The following is a 20,332-nucleotide window of genomic DNA, read 5'->3' on the forward strand; positions in this document are numbered from 1 at the left end:
TGCTCGTCAAACCCTCTTAGAGGCTGTGGAGACACGAAAAGGTACGGTACTTGCCCCGGCTTGCCCGCGACGCGCATCTGCAACCACTTTCCAAACACGCGTGGGTTTCGTGTCTGCTGAGGGTTTTAGGGGCGACTTTAGATCCGGGAACGACGAACTTCTTGAGCCCCAGTCGACCGCTGACAACAATTCGCCAGGGGTGGACCTGCCAGCCCGGACTTTTGCAAAGTTTGAGGCAGACAGACTTTGAAGCCGAGAGCAGCCCCCACTGGCACTGGCAGTCCGGAGGCTACCTGACCAACCAAACCCAGGTGGGCAAAGCCTATAGCAGCCTACAGCAGCCCTAGCGGCGGAGGCGAGAGGGCACTATTTATACTGTAATACGACGGGCTCAGGCGTAAATTTAGGGGGCTGGGACGACACTTGCAACCCCTTTGCGGCTTAGCGTTCAGGTACAAGGGCCCTAAAGCCCCAGCGGCACGTAATTTCCAGGGCATCGTGCTGCAAGCACTTACAAGCGAAGGGGAAAAATAGCATCATTTTGCACCGCAGTCCACAATTGACACCTTCAAGCCCACGGGAAAGTGCCCACCAGTTGGTAAATGGCATCCAGCCATTTCGCTCCTATGCTGGGATCCAGCCCTCAATCCAGCATTATTGGTATTCTTCCTCGCTTGGCCCTGGCAATTCTGCTCCGCCGGGCCTTGGGCTCATCCACCTGCTGTCCAGGGGTTCATGGGGGCAGATAGTAATCGATAACTTCGATCGTGTCGTTGGGGATTGAGCAGGCGGGATAGAGAGTGACCTTTACTGGCTGTAGGTGGAAGTCGTAAGATCGTGAGAGACTAGGAGCCGGCAAGGATAGGATTCCATGTTATTTGAACAATAAACACCATTCATCCATTGGGGAACTTGAAGGGAACAGCCCAAATCTGCTAGTCACGGCTTCTTTGCCGGACGTCGGAGTCGCGCAGTGCAGTGCAGCTTGTCTCATCTCAACATCTCAGCCTCTTTTTTAAACTTGCGCTGGGGACCCTTTTCTGACCAACTCCCTCCTTGCCTACGCTTCCTACCTACCTACCTACCTACCTACCTACCTACCTACCTACCTACCTACCTTGCTTACTATCCATTCTTCAATTAATCCTTCTTCCCTCTACTCCTATCCTTCTCATCGTTTGACTTGTTCAACGAGCCCTCCAATTCCGGTCGCTACAATATACCTCGTCTTTCATCTTGCTATTCACTTAGCAGGACCACTTTGGCATCACACTTTCGCTCTGCCAGCTCCCAGCGCCGCCAGTTCTGCCCCCGACTTCATTGTCCAGAGGCTATCCTATGCAACTTCGCTTACTCCCCCTCTGAGGTTTGAGCTCAAGCAAGAACACTTGCTCACTCTTCCTGTGACGTCTCTCGCGTGCGACCATAACCAGTTCGACTCCAGCTCACCACTGGTTCCGCCATCCCATAGAGATCTTCGCAATGGACCAGCCGCAAGGTTCATCCTTCACGAACCCCTCCGTTGAAGTGGAATCACATCTTTCCAAGCGTCGTCGCTTCGCACCACACTCTCTCCCCATCATTCCTGTTTCGGATAACACGGACATTGAATATCATACCTTCGACTCGCCATTGCTGCTGCAGCTATGCGAACAAGCTCCTGATCAGGCGGAAATCGAAGCTGGTCTGCTTCAGGTCGGGATGCGCGTGAGGAAGGCCGTCGCTGAAGGGTACAAGACACAAGTGAAGAAGTTCACTCCTCGGCCATTCTTCAATGTCAACGGACTTTCTCCCGAGACCCAGGCGGCCCTTTGTGGAGGAAACGCGGCCGCTACCAACGAGTTGGCCCCATATTCCGCATCCCAAATCCAACCTTTGAGCACTGCGACCTTCTGCGGCATCAATCTGGCCTTCTTGTCCCATTATAGCGACGATCACTCAAGCGCCTCTGTTTCGGAGCAATCCCTGTGGTCATATTCTACCAGCCACAAGCGCGGTTATGAAGCTGACTCGGACAGCGAGGAAAGCCAGGACTGGCAGCCCCAAACACCCAGCCTAGTCGCCGATGCGGGGATGGCCATGCCTGTGGACTATTTCGCCATTGATATGGATACTATGAGCCAGGTTAGCCCAATGACGCAGATTGGAGACCATATGAGGCAACAATTCCATGGTCGAAGAATGGCCATGCCCAAGAGTCGCAGTCGTTTCGCTCTAGCAGCCGAACCGCAGCTGCCGCCGACTTCAGTGTTGAATCCATTCTCCAACATGGCCGTTGAGCAGCCTGGGCCTCACACTGGTCACAATCGAATGATGAGCTGCGGTATGGAAGCCATGGATTTTGGTGAGGCTCCTTTTCTGCAACGACGAGAGGACGTTGAAATGGACTGCTCCTGAAAGGCGGTCTTTGTGAAATCCAGTTTGGAATTGTTTTGGTTCATGCATCACATTGTGGTGTGAGATTATTTAACAGGAGTTCAATGATGCTCGCGGTGGAGCCGTTTAGCTGCGTCGCGCAGGTACCTGAAAAGGGTTGGATGTGCGATTCGAGACGGCAAACGCTGCAAAAGCGAAAGTGGGACGATCTAGCTGGGTGAGACGACTCAGTCTAGGGTCTGTTTGTAGGATATGAAGGATTAGAACAGCCCTCGGAAACGGGGACTCGGCATTGTGCAGAAGACAGGAGTATCTCAGCAGCTCCAGGATCAGGGGAAGGCCCCCGAAACCAAGGGACCGAGAGAGTGATTTTACAGGAGTTGGCGTATAGTGCTCCTCATCTGTGTATCTAGAAAGCTCATGAGTTGGATCAAGAAAGATTGATCAGAAACGCATGAAAGAGTTACCTTAGCTTCACAAAAACAATAGATACAAAGCATTGCACTTCATTCACCACCAAACCGCCCCAACATTCTATTATGAGATTGGCCAGGGAGGGCTTCATGCTCTGCCGTACTGCTAGGTAGGACAACGGGAGCGGCACGTGATCTCGCTATGCCAAGCCCTGCGTTACGGGATTTCCCCATTTGGGTGTCCATGTAAACAAAGACTGGAGCGCATTGCACTGCATTCTGGATTATTACAGTCTGTATTGCAGCACGCACACAGCACACTGCAAGTCAACCTGCAGTACAGTTGTAGTATCAATTTTCCGAAACATGACAGCTTTACTGCTCTACTAAATTTTGCTTTGCTTTAGATACCACAGGGACATCAGCATGGAATCACCCATGATTGCAGAGGATAACCCCATTCAATCCAACAACCACGATGCTACCGCTGTCAGTCCGAATCCGTTGAGATGTCCGCCCCCTCAATATCAGCCTTCAGTCGAGCTGAATTATCCCCTTGCGCCTCCGCTGGGTCAGATTTCACCGGAGCGGCTGAACCAACAACGTATCCCGCTGTCGCCGTCCCTGCACAGCTACCTTGCGGAGAATGATCGGCCACGCAACCGCGATTCCATGACATCGGATGTCCAGACTAAGATCGCGCTCCTCAACAGTCTCGCTGCCAATCCCGGTGCACAAGCTTCGCCGACAAGAGCGCCCAGAGGCGTTGGCGGATTAGGACTGAACGGAAACTCAGCCGGTGGTGGAGGAGCTGTACTCGGCGGAAATGGTGCGACGACCAATGTTAACGACAACAGTGCCCTGCAACAAGCAGTGATGGGATATGAAGAGGCGCAGGCCAGTTTGGCTTCCATTACTGCAGAGTTGGAGCGGGCGCGAGAAGAACTGACCTCGCGAAAAAAAAGAGAGAGGTTGCTGTCACAACGAGTGGAGGACTTGCTGGAGGAGTTGCAGGCAGAAAAGCAGAAGAGAGCTCGCGACCAAGAATCATACTCCAAGGAAATCAAGCGCTGTCGCAAGGAAGGTTACCGAGCAGAGCTGGCTGTGGTCGAATCTAGACAAGATCTGCAAGAGGTTAGGGCTGAGCTCAAGCGCTGCCAGGCCGAAGTTCAGCATGAGAAAGCGGAGAAGGAGAAAAGCCGCCAGGAGAGTTTTGAGAGAGCATATGCCCTTGCCGGCACGGTTGGGGAGGTGGATCAGCTCAAGGACCGTCTGAAGGCGATCGAGCAGGAGAGGGATGCTGCCCTGCTCGAGGCCAAGACAATTGCGATGGACAAACCTGCTATTGTGAACAGTCGTGAAGCAACAGAGCCGGAATTGAGCCAGATGGATGGGGCAACTTCTTGGGCTCCCTGGGAGGACGATGGAAACGAGACTCCGTATGATCTGGACGAACCGACGCAGTCCAACAAACCCCTCCGCTTGCATGCACCCGTCTTCCCCAGCTTCGAATCAATCAGGTTCCATCTGGATTACTTCGACAAGAAGGTGGAAGGGGTTCCTGTGACGCCACAAGAACAGATACAGTTCCTAAAACAAGAATTAGGGTGGGCACGGAGACAACACGCGGAAGACGCAGACATGATCCATTTCATGCATATGCAATGTCAGTTCAAGGCTTGCCCGTGTCGGCTGGCAGAGAAGAAGGGCGAGCGCTTTATCCATGATCATGCATACGAAGCGAGCTTGCAGCAGGAGAGATCATCTAAAAAGCGGAAGATCTCGATGGAGCCGGCCCAGACAGCGATGCCAGCCCGAAACCCTGCAGAGGAACCGAATATGCATTCATTAGACAAGGGAGATAGATCTGCTGCAGACTCGCCCCAGCCCGAAACCGCGGAGAGACAGGGCGTCGAGCTACCTCCAGACCCAACACCTGAAGTGCTGGAAAGAGCACGAGAAGAGCTGCCATTGCTTCTTGAGGAAGCCAGCGAAATTCCTCTTCCTGAGGCACAGCCTATGGAACTCGCTACAAGGGATGAGACACCGGAGCCCACCGCTCAGTTGGAAGAAATTACACAAGTTCTGGTCGAACCGGGGACATCCTCGAAACCCTTCTCCTTTTCAACCTCCACAACAAGCAATCCAGCTTTGAGAGCGACAACCCAATCTCCTCGACACACGGAAACTGCATCAGAAACTATGGAACAAGAACTATTCGACCTCTCACCCCCGAAACACGCCCCTCCTCGACGCCCCTCCACTGCTATGGGCATATTGGCTGTTGACTCTCCCATTCGTTTGGTTCCAGATTCGCCTCGTTCTGTTCGGGCGTCCCGTCGAGACCATCATAATGATACACAGTCGATGACCACAACTACGAAGGTAGCCTTGAAAGGCAGTCCTTCTCGGGAGAGTCAGCACAGACGAGCACAATCTCGCCCAATCCTACCAAGTCCTTCACCACTAGTGTCGTCAGTCATGTCTCACGTTGAGGACGAGGGAAGATTCACAAAAGAAACATCTGCCTCTCCCGCACCTAATACATTGTTTCCTGTGACACCACTCCACAAACACTCGAGATCGATGCACAACTTCACACATGGCCATCAGTCTCTGCAACAGACTCAGCCGAACAACGAGAGTCGTAGCTGGAATCAGAGTCCACCGCAAACCATTGCAACCACCACCACCACAATAAGAGTTCCCTTGAGAGGGTTCGAGGATGCAGACGAGCCGTCGAGTCCTGAACGCGATGGCATTCTCAACACACACAGATACGGCTACGAGCACGCCCACACCGAAGTCTTGAATGTGAACATGGACATGAGCACGATGACCATAGACCACAGCTTCACAAACCCCATTCGCCCATTGCAGAACTCCTCCACGTCCATACTCGGCAATATCCCCGGCACGCCTATCTCGCGAGAAGCGGCCTTGGCCCAGATCCGGGCACGACGGGATCGTGCGCGAAGCATCAATCTGAAACGGTCTACGGATGGCAACAGCAATGGCACTGGTAACTTGGGGAAGGGTGCAATGAAGAGCCCGACCAAGCCTAAGGCCATGAATGCTTTAGTGATGGGCGGGCTGTTTGCTAGAGACAAGGAAAACGCGTACGGGAAGAGAGAGATCAGCCAGGCGAGCGCGCCGGGCCGGTTCGCCGGTTGATGACCTGGGGAAAGAAAAGTGGGCTCGTTGAAGTGCTGAAGGAGTGTTCTGACCTTGGAGACAGGACAGATGGTTTCAACATGTATTGAGGTCCGGGCTTTGGGTAGGAAGTCCTGGATGTGTCCTGTAGGAAGCGAAGCAGACATGAACGAGAGGATAATTAATAATCGATCAGAAACAAAGCTTGAGAGGTATTGTGCTGTCTGTGTCCTGGTGTTCTTTTTTCCCTGCTCGATTGTTAGTCGTGAGGCCTTTGCATGGCATATGGACTCCAGAGAACAAAGGTCTTAACACTATAGTAGTTGGGATCTCAGGCAGCGATGGTGGTGACCACTGGCATGCCGTTCCAATCTGAGGCTTGGAGAGAAGGATAGAGTATTTTTCACTTTCGGCTCCAACGTCCGGCTTCTACTCTCCCCTTGTCTACTTGTTATCTGATCAAACACGAAACACCTCAGGGCATTCATCAGGTTGGGTACATCCGCTGTGACAGCCCCCATCAGAGTACATGTTCAGGCACAAGTGGCCAAGCGCGGCTCTCCTCCTCTCGGCGCTTCTTGCAAGGTTCATTTGACCGAGAAAAGAGCCGGCTGGATATGTCAACAACCCTGAGAGAATAAGCTCTAGCCCTTGAGACGCATCGAATGATGAAGCCGAAGTGCTGTCAGGGTTCCTTCACATTTGTCCCAACTTGAAATTACTGAATGTGCATAGTACCCGATGTCCCAAATTCCCACCGTAAGTATGTGTCCTTGACGGTGAGATGCAAGCGGTAGCACCCACAAATAGCGAAGGGAGTCCTCCCAGCCCGTTTCAATTGTTCACTTATTCAAGCTCAAGGTGGCTGTCCTGCAATTTTCTCCTTCAATGGTTATGAACAGCCTTTCCGTCGACCAGCAGGCGAGGGCTGCCAAAGCATACGTGTTCCAAGAACTCGCAAAGTCGAAGCAGGGACTGGAAATCCTGCAGGACAAAGACTTTGTCGGGCGGTTGGACATCCATTTCATCAAGATCTTTGCCATCTTCGCCGAACTGTACGGCTATCGACATGATTGTCTTGATCAGCTTGTCGATTTGGTGACAATTTGTGGAAAGAGTTGGCTGGAAAGGTCCCCGGAACTGCAAAAGATCGATCAACAGCGTGAATCCGACCCTCAGTGGTACATGTCAAACCAGATGTTGGGAGGCGTCTGCTACGTTGACCGCTATGCAAAGAACTTGACTGGCATCAAGGAACGCATACCATACTTCCAAGACCTGGGACTGACGTATCTCCATCTCATGCCTCTGTTCCTTTCTCCACAACCTCTCAACGATGGCGGCTACGCAGTCTCCAGCTATCGAGAAGTCCAACCAACGCTGGGCAGTATGGAGCAACTAAGAGAGCTTGCGAGCGAATTGCGAAAAGCGGGTATCAGTCTGGTATTGGATCTGGTCTTCAACCACACTTCAAACGAGCATCGATGGGCAAGAAAGGCTGCAGAGGGTGACCCAGAACATTCCGCCATGTATTGGATCTTCCCGGACCGGAGTGTGCCGTCAGCCTTCGAGCAAACGACGAGGGAGATCTTCCCAGACGACCATTCGGGATCGTTCATCCAACTGCCCGATGGACGATTTGTCTGGTCGACCTTCCACCACTTCCAATGGGATCTGAACTACTCCAATCCTGCCGTCTTCAGAGCCATGGCCGCAGAGATGCTATACCTGGCCAATGTCGGCGTGGACTTTTTCCGCATGGACGCCGTGGCTTTCATGTGGAAACAGATGAACACCGACTGCGAGAACTTGCCCGAAGTCCATAAGCTCCTGCGCGCATTCAATGCTTTGTGTCGCATAGCCGCCCCGTCGGTCCTGTTCAAATCCGAAGCCATTGTGCATCCGGACTATGTGGTCCAGTACATCGACCGGTCGGAGTGTCAACTGTCGTACAATCCCCTGCAGATGGCATTGGCATGGGAAGCCCTGGCCACTCGCGATGCATCGATGCTCTCGCAAGCCATCGAACGCAGACACAATATCGCCCGAGACTGTGCCTGGGTCAACTACGTGAGGTCTCACGACGACATCGGCTGGACCTTCTCGGACGAAGACGCGCAAGAACTAGGTAGGAACGGGACAAACCACCGCAAATTCCTCAACGCCTTTTTCGTGAACCGATACCCGGGGAGTTTCGCCCGCGGTGTCCCCTTCCAGGATAATCCGAAAAACGGGGATTGTCGGATCTCAGGTACGACTGCTTCACTGGCGGGACTGGAATCAATGCAAGACCATGCCATTGAGCGGATCCTGCTGTTGTACTCGATCGCCATGAGCACGGGAGGCATTCCACTGATCTATCTAGGTGACGAGGTCGGACAGCTCAACGACTACAGCTATATCAATGATGCGGCGAAAACAGATGATAGCAGATGGGTCAATCGAGCGCATTATCCGGAGTCGAGGTATGCGGAAAGACATGATCCTCATACCATTCCTGGTAAGATCTATGCGGGGATCAGACATCTCATACACCTGAGAAAAACCACAGGAGAGCTGGCCGGTGGGAGAGCTGTAGGGTTCTATACGGGCAGTCCGGCCATCCTTGGATATCAGCGGCCAGGGCCTCACTCGACGGTGCTGTGTCTGTGCAACTTCGCGGACAGTGCACAATGGATCGGTCGAGATCGGTTCATGAGGATGCCGGTCGAAGCCATGGACTTGGTTTCCAGATATATGATCAATCTGAGGGATGCAGGGATTGAGCTGAGACCGTATCAGTTCTTGTGGTTGAGATATTAGACATTTAGTATCATGAATGAGATAGTGCAATACGGTGCAATGGGTACTTAGGTATGGAGGGTTGCTTGAATTCATCACCCTGAAAGAAATGGATGGAGGTTGATGTTTACCTGTACGTGTATGAGTGCTTCAGGGGTAATAGGCATCACGTGCACCAACTATCAGCACGTGATGTCAGGTGACTGCAAGTGGATTCCGACCCGCCTGTCAGCCAGTTGCTGGGTTACGGGCAAAGTTTGCCCCGCCATTTACGATTCACTGCGACTTCAATTGTCCGTTGTTCCAACTTCACCTTCAAGTTGTGCTGGAGCCTTGAGCGTGTGCGACTAACCCGTGAATTTCCACGCCGCAGCCAGACACAGAGGCCAGGCACCATCACCATCTGTCCTGATATCTCTACTCACGCACCCTGGACGAGTATCTTCTTTCTCCCACTACCACTACCATTCTTCTGGGTAGAGTGATGCTATCCATCCATCCTCATCTTACCGCGGCATAACTACCGATCTGTGATCTACGATATCCGCGCCAATGACTGCAGTCATGGAATCGCCTGTCCTCATACCAGGCTCTTTCATGGCTGAACACGACACCAACTCACAGGCGACGCGCTGCCGGACGTCCATATTCATCTCTCCTACCGATGACAGTCCCCATGCGTCCACTCCCACGTCAAATTCTTTCTCCTCGCAGCCGATCTCAAACTTCTCAAACTTCACCGAGCACAACAATGGCCGCAAGCGACCTCGCCTCGGAGCCACCAGTAGTCGTGGTCGCAATCCCAGTGCACTGCGACGTGACTCTTATATCTCAAAACAGTCTCTATGTCGCGACGCTCTAAGTCCACCACCGTTCGTAAGCACGAACTACCGTATGGCTGGAGGCCTTGATGCCCAAGTTCTGTCAATGTCGCAACAAGAGGAAGATGAACGTGAATACGATTATGAAGTGGACTGCAGACCCAACCGATTTACACAAAAGTCTTCTCAGCCGACCGACTCCTACTTTCCGGATGCCTCTGAAAACGACTCTTATTTCCCAGCTTCCGCTTCGGAGAACTTGCCACCAGAGTTCCACCTTCCATACACGCCTGGAGTCAATGGAACGGGGCAAAATAAAAGAAAACAACCCTCAAGTCCACCAAAAGGCTGGGGCAAGACCGTCTGGGCCTTGACTGGCGGTATTGCCGGAAAAGTGATCAATTTCTGCTGGAACACCACCTTCGCAGGATTCCACGCTGGTGGAGGGAACGGATACCGATTCGACATTGGGACACCGGATGTCGCCGCCGGTAACGCATGGACAGAAGTCGACGCCCACCAGGATGTGTTTCACGCCGACTACGATGGCCTTTCTGATCGGCGACAACGGCGAGAACTTACTCCCGTTCCAGGAGGTTTCCCTGAAGAACAGCCCACCTTCATCGAAGATTACATGTCGAATCCATCAGGACCGAGAATGCACAACCCTGATTCCACTCCCACGATGAACGTACAGGGTGCATCGTCTTCCATCTCACACAACGACTGGGTCGTCATAGATCGTTCCGGAGAAAGCACTTCGCGAGAGGACAGCCCGGTACGAAAGAAGTCCCGAGCAAGCACGGCGAATCTCTACTACGCTCGTCCAGCACCGGCAAGACACGCCAGCGCCTCGGCTCGTCCACGCCTGGTTTCACGATCAACCCCTCACAATCACAAATCAACGGCGTCTTTCGCTTCTCCTCGCATATCGTCTCTCAACACGTCAAACACTTTTTCTTCGTCTATGCAGCCACGTCAGCCACTCTCCGCCTCTGGCGGCGCCGGGAATGCCAACTTGCCAGCACATGGGTGTACGCCTCCATCACTCTCAAAACGTCCATCTATCACCGGCAGTAGAGCATCACTAGCTTCCCCGCGTCGATATGCTAGTCAACCAGCTGCCATGTGCTCGGCCGTGTCGCAGTCTCCCAAAGCGTCGCCGGAAGTGCGCAAGTTCGAGCAGAAACTGCGCCGTAAAGAGGCCAAGCAGGATCAAACTATGAGTCGGTTCAATGCGCAGCTCGAGGCTATGATTCGTGAAGGACAGCAGGCTTTGGGATCGACTATTGAGGTGGACCTGGAAGGCGGAACGGAAGCGGACGGTATCGTCGTGGTTGACGAGAAAGATGAAGATGAAGGTTATGGATATGGGGAAGACAATGTGCTCCGTTACAACAAAGTCGGTGGCATGGGCAAGAGACATGAGAGAGGCTATGTCAGGCCTGGAGTATGGGCTTGATGGAAACTCGTCTCTGAAACACGGCTCATATTGACACGGAGACGGGTCTCTCGACAGCAACAGCAACACGACAGGGAGCGTGGTTCTCTGTGTGAAGTACAAAAGTCACCACGAGATTGGTTGACAGCATTTCCGACTGCCCGTGCTCAAATCACTTTCTCTACTAGCGACGATCAGGCAGATGAGCTGAAAAGGTGCACTTCCCAAGTCTCAGTCCCGGTGCGTGGACAAGAGTGGACGCAAGGACGGGTACGGGCACAGAAGTCTACCGGTAACCCATGTGTCTACCACGGTAGGGAGCCAGGGATACCGGGAAGCGGATTGAGACATAGGGAGAACTAGCTGACTACCTGAGCTGAGGAGATGAGGAGAGTTGATCGATTACACTCTACTTCTTCTGTAAAGACTTCTTTCGAACATGACTATTTAGATGGCCTTTGAGTTCCCGATGTTTGTGCCAGTTGATTCTTCCTGTCTACTTGTGCCTGTGCCAGTTCCTGATCCGCCACGTCCTGGAGCAACGGCATGAAACTGACTGTATTCACTTTGGGTAGCTGGGGGTTTCATGGTCACCGTCATACAAGCAAGCATAAGGCAACCCTAATATCGCTCCTGCACTATGCAGATGCTAACCGTATGGTTGTTCCTGACTACATAAGGCACCTATGTACGTACCTAGTAACCAACCTTCCTCCTCCCTCACCAACCAACCTACCAACCTACATCCCTCTTCAACTACTATCATCACCCTTCTTCGACCTAAAACACAATGAGTACCAACACATACAACTACTTGTACGCGCCCATACCAACTACCGACATCGATCTCGAAAAGAACAGCATCATGGAGTCGCCTGAGGCATGTTCTCTATTCATTCTCTCTCACTGATCACTAACACACCTTAGACTACCAAAACCCCTCAAGGCACACCTCAAGACACACAAGCACCCAACTTTCGTCACCCAACCTCACTATCCGATATGTTGACATGTTCGCTCGTGTCACATTCTACGCCCTTTTCCCTCTTGCCTGCCTACTTTACGTCAGGGTTTACCCGGAGGACACTTGCTCGCACTCCACCCTCAAAAGACTTGTCCTCGCGACCATTGCCGGTTATTTCTCATTCGGAGCCAAATATCTGATCCTGCATGAAGTGATGGAGATGGTCGTGCAGAGTGAGGCCTGGCGTGAGCTGGTGAATAAGCGCTATGGATTGATATGGTCTCTCATCTCGAGTTGGGTTATCAGCCATATCTTTTCTTAGACCATGAATCATCGGTTGGACAGAACATGATGCAGGTAAGTCTGATGATTGTGTTGCTCGTATGAGATATGCTTTGCGATCAAAAGATGGATTCCACTAACTGCCGTGCAGTATAGAACGGCAAAGTGGCCCAGTCACACTGGTAGGCTGGCCAGCGTGAGTGCTTGGTGTCTGTTGAATCGTGGTCCGTTGGAGCTTTCCTTCTGAGCTGTCTTCCAAAGGGGGGGCCGAGCTTGCTCGGACCCTGGTGTGCCGGTAGACGACGGCTGGGGTGGTAGCTGATGCGTTTCATCGAGCAGACTCTCACGAAGGCGACTCAAGCGCTGAGCTCGCGCTTGGTGGTCTAGTACGGACTGCTGTAGTTCAATCATTGCTTGGTTGACTTGCGGGTTTCCCGATGTTTCTTCGAACAAACTCTTGTCGTTGGAGGCAAGGCGGGCTGGGCTCGCAAATAGCTGCTGAACGGCCTCCGCTGTTGTGACCGGCAAAGACGTGGCTGCAGGGTTTCCCTCGAGGATATAAGCCGCCCATTGCCGATCAGCTGCGAATGCCTGGTTGACTTGGTCCTTCAACGTTTCGTATTGCGGTGTCGACAGCTCCTCGATATTTTCTGGCTGCGAAGCAATCTCTAGCCTTCTGCTGATGTTATCTCGGAGCACACCCAGGCTCTGAATCTGGGTATGTGCCTCTGACTGTAAGTGCTGACGCCTCTGAAGGGATTGCCGTAGGGAGACCCGATGGGCGAGGATCAAAGCAACCGTAGTTTCTCGATCGGACATTTGCCGCGTCTTTGCTTCCATCATCGCCAACGCTTGGATACCCTTAACACGCCCTGACTTCCTGGCCAGTCTCTTGCGCAAGACAACCATGGCGAACGCGGCCAGCAACTCTTCAAACTTCTCGCCTTTGCATTCATCCAGCATGGTCTTCCGCAACACCGTCTCGCGAGGGAGGACACCATCCCTCTTCAACTCTGTCAGCCACTTGTATATCGCGGTGCGGAGGTTCAACGATTGAATTGGTGCACTGGGAGGGAAAAAGCCCGCCAGTTTCGCGCGTGTTGCTTCGACATCGTAGACTTCGAAGAGCCGGTACAGACTCCACTCCACGGCTTTGATGCGCGATTGGAGATTCTGAGGCTGGCTATGGCTAGATATGGTCCTCACCGCCGCTGCAGTAACAGATGTGCTTGTGCTGCTTCCAAAAGTCGATTCCGTAATGCCAGGGAAATCTGGCAAGAGGTCGAGATCCAGGAGATGGAGGGTTCTGACAAAGATGGCAATATCGTTTCGGGGACGCCATTGGGTTTGAGGATTAGCCATCACAGTGCCGACTGTTGGAGCTCAATGTTGCTCGATCCATCGGCCTCTTTCGATATCCATGATGGGCTGGCAAGTCTTTTGTCCGGTTGTATCCACGGCTTTGTCACTCTTGTTGCGATGACAATAGGTGTGTTAGGTAGGAAACGATTGGAAATAGTAGGTCAATGAGAGGCGGCGGCGGGACGGAACGCGACGTCAGTTGGTAAACAACTTGAACCACTACAGAAAAGGAGAAATCAGCGATTTTCTGTTTGCTGCGATGCCATGAGACACCAACCATTCAAGTTGCATTCAACACCGGCAATACACGTCTACTCCTCTCTTGTTCTTTGTCTTATATGTTTGTCGCTGTACATATCCCCTAGGGTGCGGCGTGTATAAAAGCTATCCTGGAGGCTTAGATACTCTTCTTCTTCTTTTCTCTGCTATCTGCATTTAACTCTCTGCCTCGTTCTGTCCATACAAGTCGACCTACTATCGCAACCACTATGTCTTCAGACCAGCCTCAAGGTACGGCAGTTGACGCATGATATTGATAAAAAGCACCTGCTAACCGTATACAGTACCTGCAGGCATTGTTCGGACATCTCACACCTCTCTCCTCCCCAAACCCAACCCGTGGTCCGTTCGCGCCGTGCTCAAGGATCTCCCGAACCCGCCAGCAGAAAACACCTCCTCCCCCGTGTCGTTCTTTCACTATGTCGAGCGACTGAAGGTTGAAAAGCGCGAAGGCTGGCGCCGATTCGGCATTGCCCACGGAGAATCGATCGCAGATCACATGTACCGCATGTCGTTGATCACGATGCTTGCCCCGCCGGCATTGAGTTCCCGACTGGATATCCCTCGATGTACGAAGATGGCTTTGATCCATGACATGGCTGAAGGCCTGGTGGGTGACTTGACTCCTGTGGACGGCGTGCCCAAGGTCGAGAAGAGCAGACGCGAGGGTGAGACCATGGATTGGGTTGCGGAGTCGTTGCTCGGTAAAGTCCACGGCGGGGTCCCCGGGAAAGAGATCCGCGCCATTTGGCAGGAATACGAGGACAGCGAGACCGAGGAGTCCAAGTTCGTCCATGATGTCGACAAGGTCGAGCTGATCCTGCAGATGGTCGAGTATGAGCGGGCCAGCAACTGCACTATCGACCTCAGCGAGTTCAGTTGGGTCGCGAGGAAGATATTTCTTGCGGAGATGAAGGCTTGGGCGCAGGAGATTCTGGATGAGCGGTCCAACCTGTGGCAGAGCAAGGACTTGAAGCCGCGGGAGCCTACGGCGGCGGCGACAATCAAGGAGCAACAGAATCAGTACTATGGCAACGGGAAGACGGAGATCAATGGGTCACAAGTCACGAACGGACACGTGGAATCGTGAAATCGTGAAACGCATTGCATTGCATTGCAGGACATGGACTGGATGGTCATGATAGACGTGGTGGAATGGCTTTGTAAACCAGTGATACCCAGGGAGCAATAGATGTCTATGACTGCGGCCGTTCTCGTTGTGTTGCCGACTTCGGTCCTCGGTCCTTTCCGGTGTCATTGAACTGTGACACCTATTTCTCTCCTCTATTCGGTGGTCTTGCGGTGCAGCCTTCGTGAAGCTGCTTCAGGGCGGAGGCCGCCGCAGCTTTGTTGGTCCGAATTCAGTCCGCGAGCGAAGCCAGGAGATCGTAGAAGGTATCGGCTCTCGTGGGCAAGTCAGTCCAGGCAACCATCCTCGAACGCTGTCTCCTTGTATGGGCTGCTTCTTGCATATCATAACCGCAAGATGTGCCGGACCTGTGGTCAGCTCGGTCCATGTCCCAAGGCGACTGACGAAGGCGTTTTGCTGGTCTCCTTACGTCGGCCATTGTCAGTAGTGGCCAGACGCTCTCATTCCAAAGCTCAACTGTCTTCTCCACCATTCACGCGATCATGCTCCATCTCCTCCCTCAGCCATTCAGCTTCTTTCCTCATCTCATCCGCCGTCCTCGGTTTCCTGTCGCTGTCGGGACCATTGGAGAAGTCTTTCCTCTCCTGGGCCAACTCACTCCTCCGCCGCTGCATCTCGAGGAACGCTTTTCCCACGTCTCCCTCCTCGCCATCCATGTCGTTGTAAATCTGATCCCCTCCCCCTTTATGGTCGTAGTCTCCTTTCCGTCGCGGAATGACATGAACATGAACGTGCGGAACAGACTGACCGGCCTCCACGCCGTCCTGGACGGCAATGTTGAAAGCACTAGCCGAATACACCCGTTCTAGGGTCCGCGAGACACGTTGCACCGTTTGGAACAGGTCGGCTGTCTCTGCAGGGCTGAGCTGTGATAAGCGTGGCACACATCTGACTGGACAGACGAGGACATGTCCTGGCAGCAAGGGTTTGAGGTTCACCAAGCCATATGATAGGCTGGAGCGGGAGAGATGGAAGACTTGATGGGGGACAGGGAAGGGACCGAACTTGAGGTTAGGCGGTAATTGGAGAGGCGGCATGGTAGATGTCTGTTTGTCCGTTGGTACAGGTGTGTCGTGTTCCGCGTTGATTGACATGATCTGCCGTCAACTTGAATATGAATGGCTGGCTGCGAGGCTGCGAGGCTGCTGGGGATGATGATCTGGCAGCTCGGTCTAAAGGAGCGGCAGATGGATGGGATATTTGGACCTGGTACAGTCACCACAGTCACTACTAGTACAACAAGGAGTGACTCCTTCACTGGCAATAGATGCCCAACTTGAGGAGCCGTTCAACTTGAGGTTGCGTCTGTAAACATCCGAATCAAGGGTCTTGGCGCCACAAGAACAGTCGCAGCTAGTACCCCGAGCTCGCCCCCTTGCTCAGCCTCCGCGTGCCGCTTAATCACCCTCTACTTACCTACTCTATACGGCGAGCCCTCTCGTCGTGAATACCCGACGGACTCGACCTAGCGCGAGGCTAGGATATAGGATAGGGCCCCCTCTAGTTACCCGGTCCAATACTCCTGTTAGAATTTGTCGACCTAATCCCTTCGCAAGGTCGCCCGTCTATAAAAGTTAGCACAGGCCGCTTTCTCCCTAGAGACCTATAGTTTGATCTTTCGTTTTCTTTTCTTCCTCTTCGGCCTCCTCCTCACAAAGTTCCCATATGATGACGTCATTATGGCTGAGACATCAATGTAAAAATGCCGAGAAAGGTCGCAGGATCGTATGAATTCCCAGGCAGTTGAACTTCTGACAGGAAAACTACATATACCTTACACACTGGAATGTTATCACCGATTCTTGCTTCATCGTTGAGCTGGTCGCTGTCGGTTGATGAAGTCTTCTGACTTCCGCATCAAATGCAGTATTCCGCTTTCTCCTCAATGAGTATCGAACACAGTACAAGGTGACCGATTGTAGAAACGCTGGTGTCTCAAGATCTTTACTGCAACAAGCATACAGGCAAGTCGAGCTGCAGGTACCTGCAACGACCAGTGCAGGCTGGTCTCCGAGCTGTTGTCTGAGGTTCTCGCCGTCAGATCGAACAATATCCAGATGACGTGACCGGGAATGACGCTACCGGGTTGCTGGTTGAAGGCGATCTGGCGCTGCTTGCTGAGGCGAGTCCGGTACAGCTCGTTGCGATGCACCCGATGCTGCCTTTGCTGATACTTGATACAATCTCGGGGTTGGTATAAAAGAGAATACGCTTCGGAAATTGCCCCTGTATGCATATTAGCAAATCACTGGACTGAGTGAGCGAACCTTTTGACGTACACAGTCTGCCAGAACCAGGCGAAAATGACTATGCCACCTGCAAGGGAGGCAAGCGCCAGCGACATTATGCCAATCGCGTCATGGTACTTCCTCAATGCTTCTGCAATGGCCAAGAACCCTCCAATGGGTAACAGTTGAGTTATGAGTATTGACCAACTCAGAAAGACCAGCAGCCGGTATGACCCCCATTTCCGGTTTTCGGCATTGGCTGCATTGATCCTGTTGATTATTGAGGTCTTATTTACACTCACCAGCATCGCAACGAATGTGGTCCAGCCAATAGCAGCCACAAACATCAACCAGGCTGCAGCTAGACACGTGCGTATATACTCTGTACACGTGTTCGAATCCTTGCAGTGGACTGGCGCTTCAATGCCGGAGAAGATGATCGTGAAAACGAAACCTGCGCCGAGTGACGCGATTCCAACGACTGCACCAAAAAGCTGCGAGTACCATTCCAACCACTCTTCAGGAGTCATGGCTGTCTCGAATGACCTTTCACGTGGTTCGGTGTGAGTTACTGGGCTGAGGTGTAAATACACACACAGTGGTAAGTGGGCGTGGCTTCGCTGAGCTCGAAAAGGACGCGAGTGTTTTCAGTCAAAATTCGAGCCAGCTGAAGAGACGAGGTCGTTTATAAAGCAGGCTGTACAGCTTCTCACAGTCATGTGCCTTCAATACGAGCCAAGCCTTGGCTGCCAACAAAGAAGTGATGAGGCTGCAGAAGACACGACTGTGGCTGCATACTCGCCTGCAAGATGTTCTAGGCGCACTTCAGCTGTGTCAGCAGTCTTTGTGATCCTCGAGATACTAAGGAATCCTTGTGTAACTTATACCTGATTTCTGGTATGATGTCTACGCTGCAGGAGTCTGAGTTAACACGGAAAGAGAGTCTTTCGAGACGAACAAGGAGCTGAAAAAGTTCTGTGACCTCAGTGGCCTTGAATCTGGCGGACATGCGTCTCGAGACCTCGTGTTGCTCACTCCATGTTGCACACTGCAGGCTACGGACTAGGCGTCACTTGGAGCGACTCTCTACAAGGTAATAGGAACTCGACCTGTATCGTTCGTCGTCCGAAATTTATGAGAGAGCTGTGCTTCGTCATGAGACAGCTGATTCCAGGCTATAAAGCTCGACCAAGCTTGAGACTCTTTACCACCACCATGCAGGCACAGACATCTCCAATGCTCATCATTGGGAGCGTCTTAGATCCTGGCTGTTACCCCTGGAATATTCAAGGTCGTTGGATGCAATGATCTACTCGTGCCAGAATTCCAATATGTGCAGATCTTAACATTGGCGAGACTTTCGGCCTTGCAGAAACAAGAGCTCTCGGACATCGGACTGTCATTCCAGCGCAACCTGGCATACATTGTCGACCTTTACAGCTTCCGCGCCAGCAACACAAGAGCGAGAGCCGAGCTCCACAATCTTGGGTGGGCTAAAGTTCGACTGGAGGATATCGTGATCGACGCCTCAATAACAGAAGAACCCATGGCTACGACCCAGCCACCTGCGATCTCAGTCGAAGATAAGCCCTTGATTAGCCCTTCGGAGGCCAAGTCTCATGTTGATGGAGATGCAATTGTGCGTTTGATCGAACCCTTCACTATGTCGTGGGTCTTGGTAAAGATCGCGGACGGGGCAATTGCGTGGGTTGGGTCGAAAATCATGGACCGCCTCTTTGGGGGAGGCAGTAAATCAGCAGGAACTTTGTCCCAAGAGTCGATCCAGCAGATCGCTGCAGCCTTCCAACAAATCCTTGAAGCCCAGAGACTCCAAGATGCCAAAACTCGTCTTGATGCGATACAAACCAATATCCTGGAATACAACAACTCTCCTACGACTAGTCTGGACCGGCTAGCCTTTGCTACCAACCAGTCGCTTGACTCGGTCACGGAACTGGCTACGTTTAAATGGGCAGGGCTTCCATCATACCTTCTTGCCGCCACAGTCAGGCTGACGGTCCTTCAAGAACGTTACACAGCGTTTGGGGACAATGGTGAACTTCTCAACATTCTCTCCCATATCGAAAGCGCGTTTGATGCGACAGCGGGAGCGGAAAAAGATGGGAGAGTGACTCTGGATCTTGCTTTTCCGCTCCCAGTTATACGTGTACACATTCCCCGTTTCCCGGTAAGCTATTACTATTACGACCATGGAAGAAGTATCTGGGGTGGCTATTCAGAAGAGCAAGCCATGACCGCGAGGTCGATTGCCAAAGGTGCCTTCACGTTTCAGGAGCTGGATCCGGTCTGGAAATCCTACACTCAAACCAGGGATGCATGGAACACTGTCAAGTTCGCAACCCGACGAAAGGGCGAAGACGCGGGTCTCACACTGCCTCCTCTTCAATGAGGTCGACAAGACAGAGTCTAGCGTTGGACGCTCAAAGCGCACGATGATTGGAACCCCAGTTCTTGGGTAGTGAAGTAGGATGGCAGAGGATTCTGCTGGATACTCCTGGCATCGACATGCATTCAGTTGAAGCCCATGCTATAACTCATATTATCACTCATTAATCGCTGTAGTGACTACCTACCTTAGTAGGCTAAGGAGGCCCGGCCGGGGGTGAGCTCCGAGTCCGAGTCGGGGCAGTCGTTACTTCTCTTGGCATCTCTCTGGGAGGCTGACAAGGAGGCCGCCACTGGCACTGGCACTGCAGCATCTCTCCTTCGTCCACTCGCGCACTCTTCGACATAGTACTACCTACCTTACCAGTAGATCAATCTTTGTCGCCGCAGACTCGACCATACATCTCTTCTAGACTGTTTGTTTGCTCCATCTGTCTGGGTTGGTCCCCCCAATTGCATCGGCTCTTTGTTTCTAGCTACAGTATAATTGGGTCAGATCTGCTGCTCGTTTCTCCACGTCTCATCAATCAGCAAGCGAGCCAGCATTCTCCTCGACCCGCCGCGCGAAGTGTCCCCATCACTTAGACTCAAGGTGGTGCCTGCCGACTGGGAAATAGAACGAGCGGTCTCTGCATGACCGCGAAACAGTACTTCATAGAGAGCAATACACCTTGTA

At 52.5% G+C, this 20,332-nt stretch overlaps 8 protein-coding genes across 8 annotated transcripts; 6 read left to right on the top strand and 2 right to left on the bottom strand.

Annotated features, from left to right (window-relative positions):
• Positions 1-1,482: 1,482 nt before the first annotated feature.
• Positions 1,483-2,397, top strand: A1O1_03496 (uncharacterized protein; the record flags this gene model as incomplete). Its single annotated transcript, XM_007724399.1, has 1 exon — positions 1,483-2,397. One exon carries the CDS (start codon positions 1,483-1,485, stop codon positions 2,395-2,397), a length of 915 nt encoding a protein of 304 aa, XP_007722589.1.
• An 818-nt stretch (positions 2,398-3,215) lies between these two features.
• Positions 3,216-5,963, top strand: A1O1_03497 (uncharacterized protein; the record flags this gene model as incomplete). Its single annotated transcript, XM_007724400.1, has 1 exon — positions 3,216-5,963. The coding sequence occupies one exon, from the start codon at positions 3,216-3,218 to the stop codon at positions 5,961-5,963; it is 2,748 nt and encodes a 915-aa protein (XP_007722590.1).
• Positions 5,964-6,836: 873 nt separating this feature from the next.
• A1O1_03498 (uncharacterized protein) lies at positions 6,837-8,744 on the top strand (the record flags this gene model as incomplete). The annotated part of the gene is made up of 1 exon (XM_007724401.1): positions 6,837-8,744. The coding sequence occupies one exon, from the start codon at positions 6,837-6,839 to the stop codon at positions 8,742-8,744; it is 1,908 nt and encodes a 635-aa protein (XP_007722591.1).
• Positions 8,745-9,287: 543 nt separating this feature from the next.
• A1O1_03499 (uncharacterized protein) lies at positions 9,288-11,006 on the top strand (the record flags this gene model as incomplete). Its single annotated transcript, XM_007724402.1, has 1 exon — positions 9,288-11,006. The coding sequence occupies one exon, from the start codon at positions 9,288-9,290 to the stop codon at positions 11,004-11,006; it is 1,719 nt and encodes a 572-aa protein (XP_007722592.1).
• Positions 11,007-12,405: 1,399 nt separating this feature from the next.
• On the bottom strand, positions 12,406-13,593 carry A1O1_03500 (uncharacterized protein; the record flags this gene model as incomplete). The annotated part of the gene is made up of 1 exon (XM_007724403.1): positions 12,406-13,593. The coding sequence occupies one exon, from the start codon at positions 13,591-13,593 to the stop codon at positions 12,406-12,408; it is 1,188 nt and encodes a 395-aa protein (XP_007722593.1).
• Positions 13,594-14,081: 488 nt separating this feature from the next.
• Positions 14,082-14,962, top strand: A1O1_03501 (hydrolase-HD superfamily protein; the record flags this gene model as incomplete). The annotated part of the gene is made up of 2 exons (XM_007724404.1): positions 14,082-14,103; positions 14,157-14,962. 2 exons carry the CDS (start codon positions 14,082-14,084, stop codon positions 14,960-14,962), a joined length of 828 nt encoding a protein of 275 aa, XP_007722594.1.
• A 512-nt stretch (positions 14,963-15,474) lies between these two features.
• A1O1_03502 (uncharacterized protein) lies at positions 15,475-16,059 on the bottom strand (the record flags this gene model as incomplete). Its single annotated transcript, XM_007724405.1, has 1 exon — positions 15,475-16,059. The coding sequence occupies one exon, from the start codon at positions 16,057-16,059 to the stop codon at positions 15,475-15,477; it is 585 nt and encodes a 194-aa protein (XP_007722595.1).
• Positions 16,060-18,465: 2,406 nt separating this feature from the next.
• Positions 18,466-19,660, top strand: A1O1_03503 (uncharacterized protein; the record flags this gene model as incomplete). Its single annotated transcript, XM_007724406.1, has 2 exons — positions 18,466-18,541; positions 18,573-19,660. 2 exons carry the CDS (start codon positions 18,466-18,468, stop codon positions 19,658-19,660), a joined length of 1,164 nt encoding a protein of 387 aa, XP_007722596.1.
• Between the last annotated feature and the right edge of the window lie 672 nt (positions 19,661-20,332).

The sequence above is a fragment of the Capronia coronata genome, assembly GCF_000585585.1.
Source record: "Capronia coronata CBS 617.96 chromosome Unknown acBCG-supercont1.3, whole genome shotgun sequence".
Lineage (NCBI taxonomy): Eukaryota > Fungi > Ascomycota > Eurotiomycetes > Chaetothyriales > Herpotrichiellaceae > Capronia > Capronia coronata.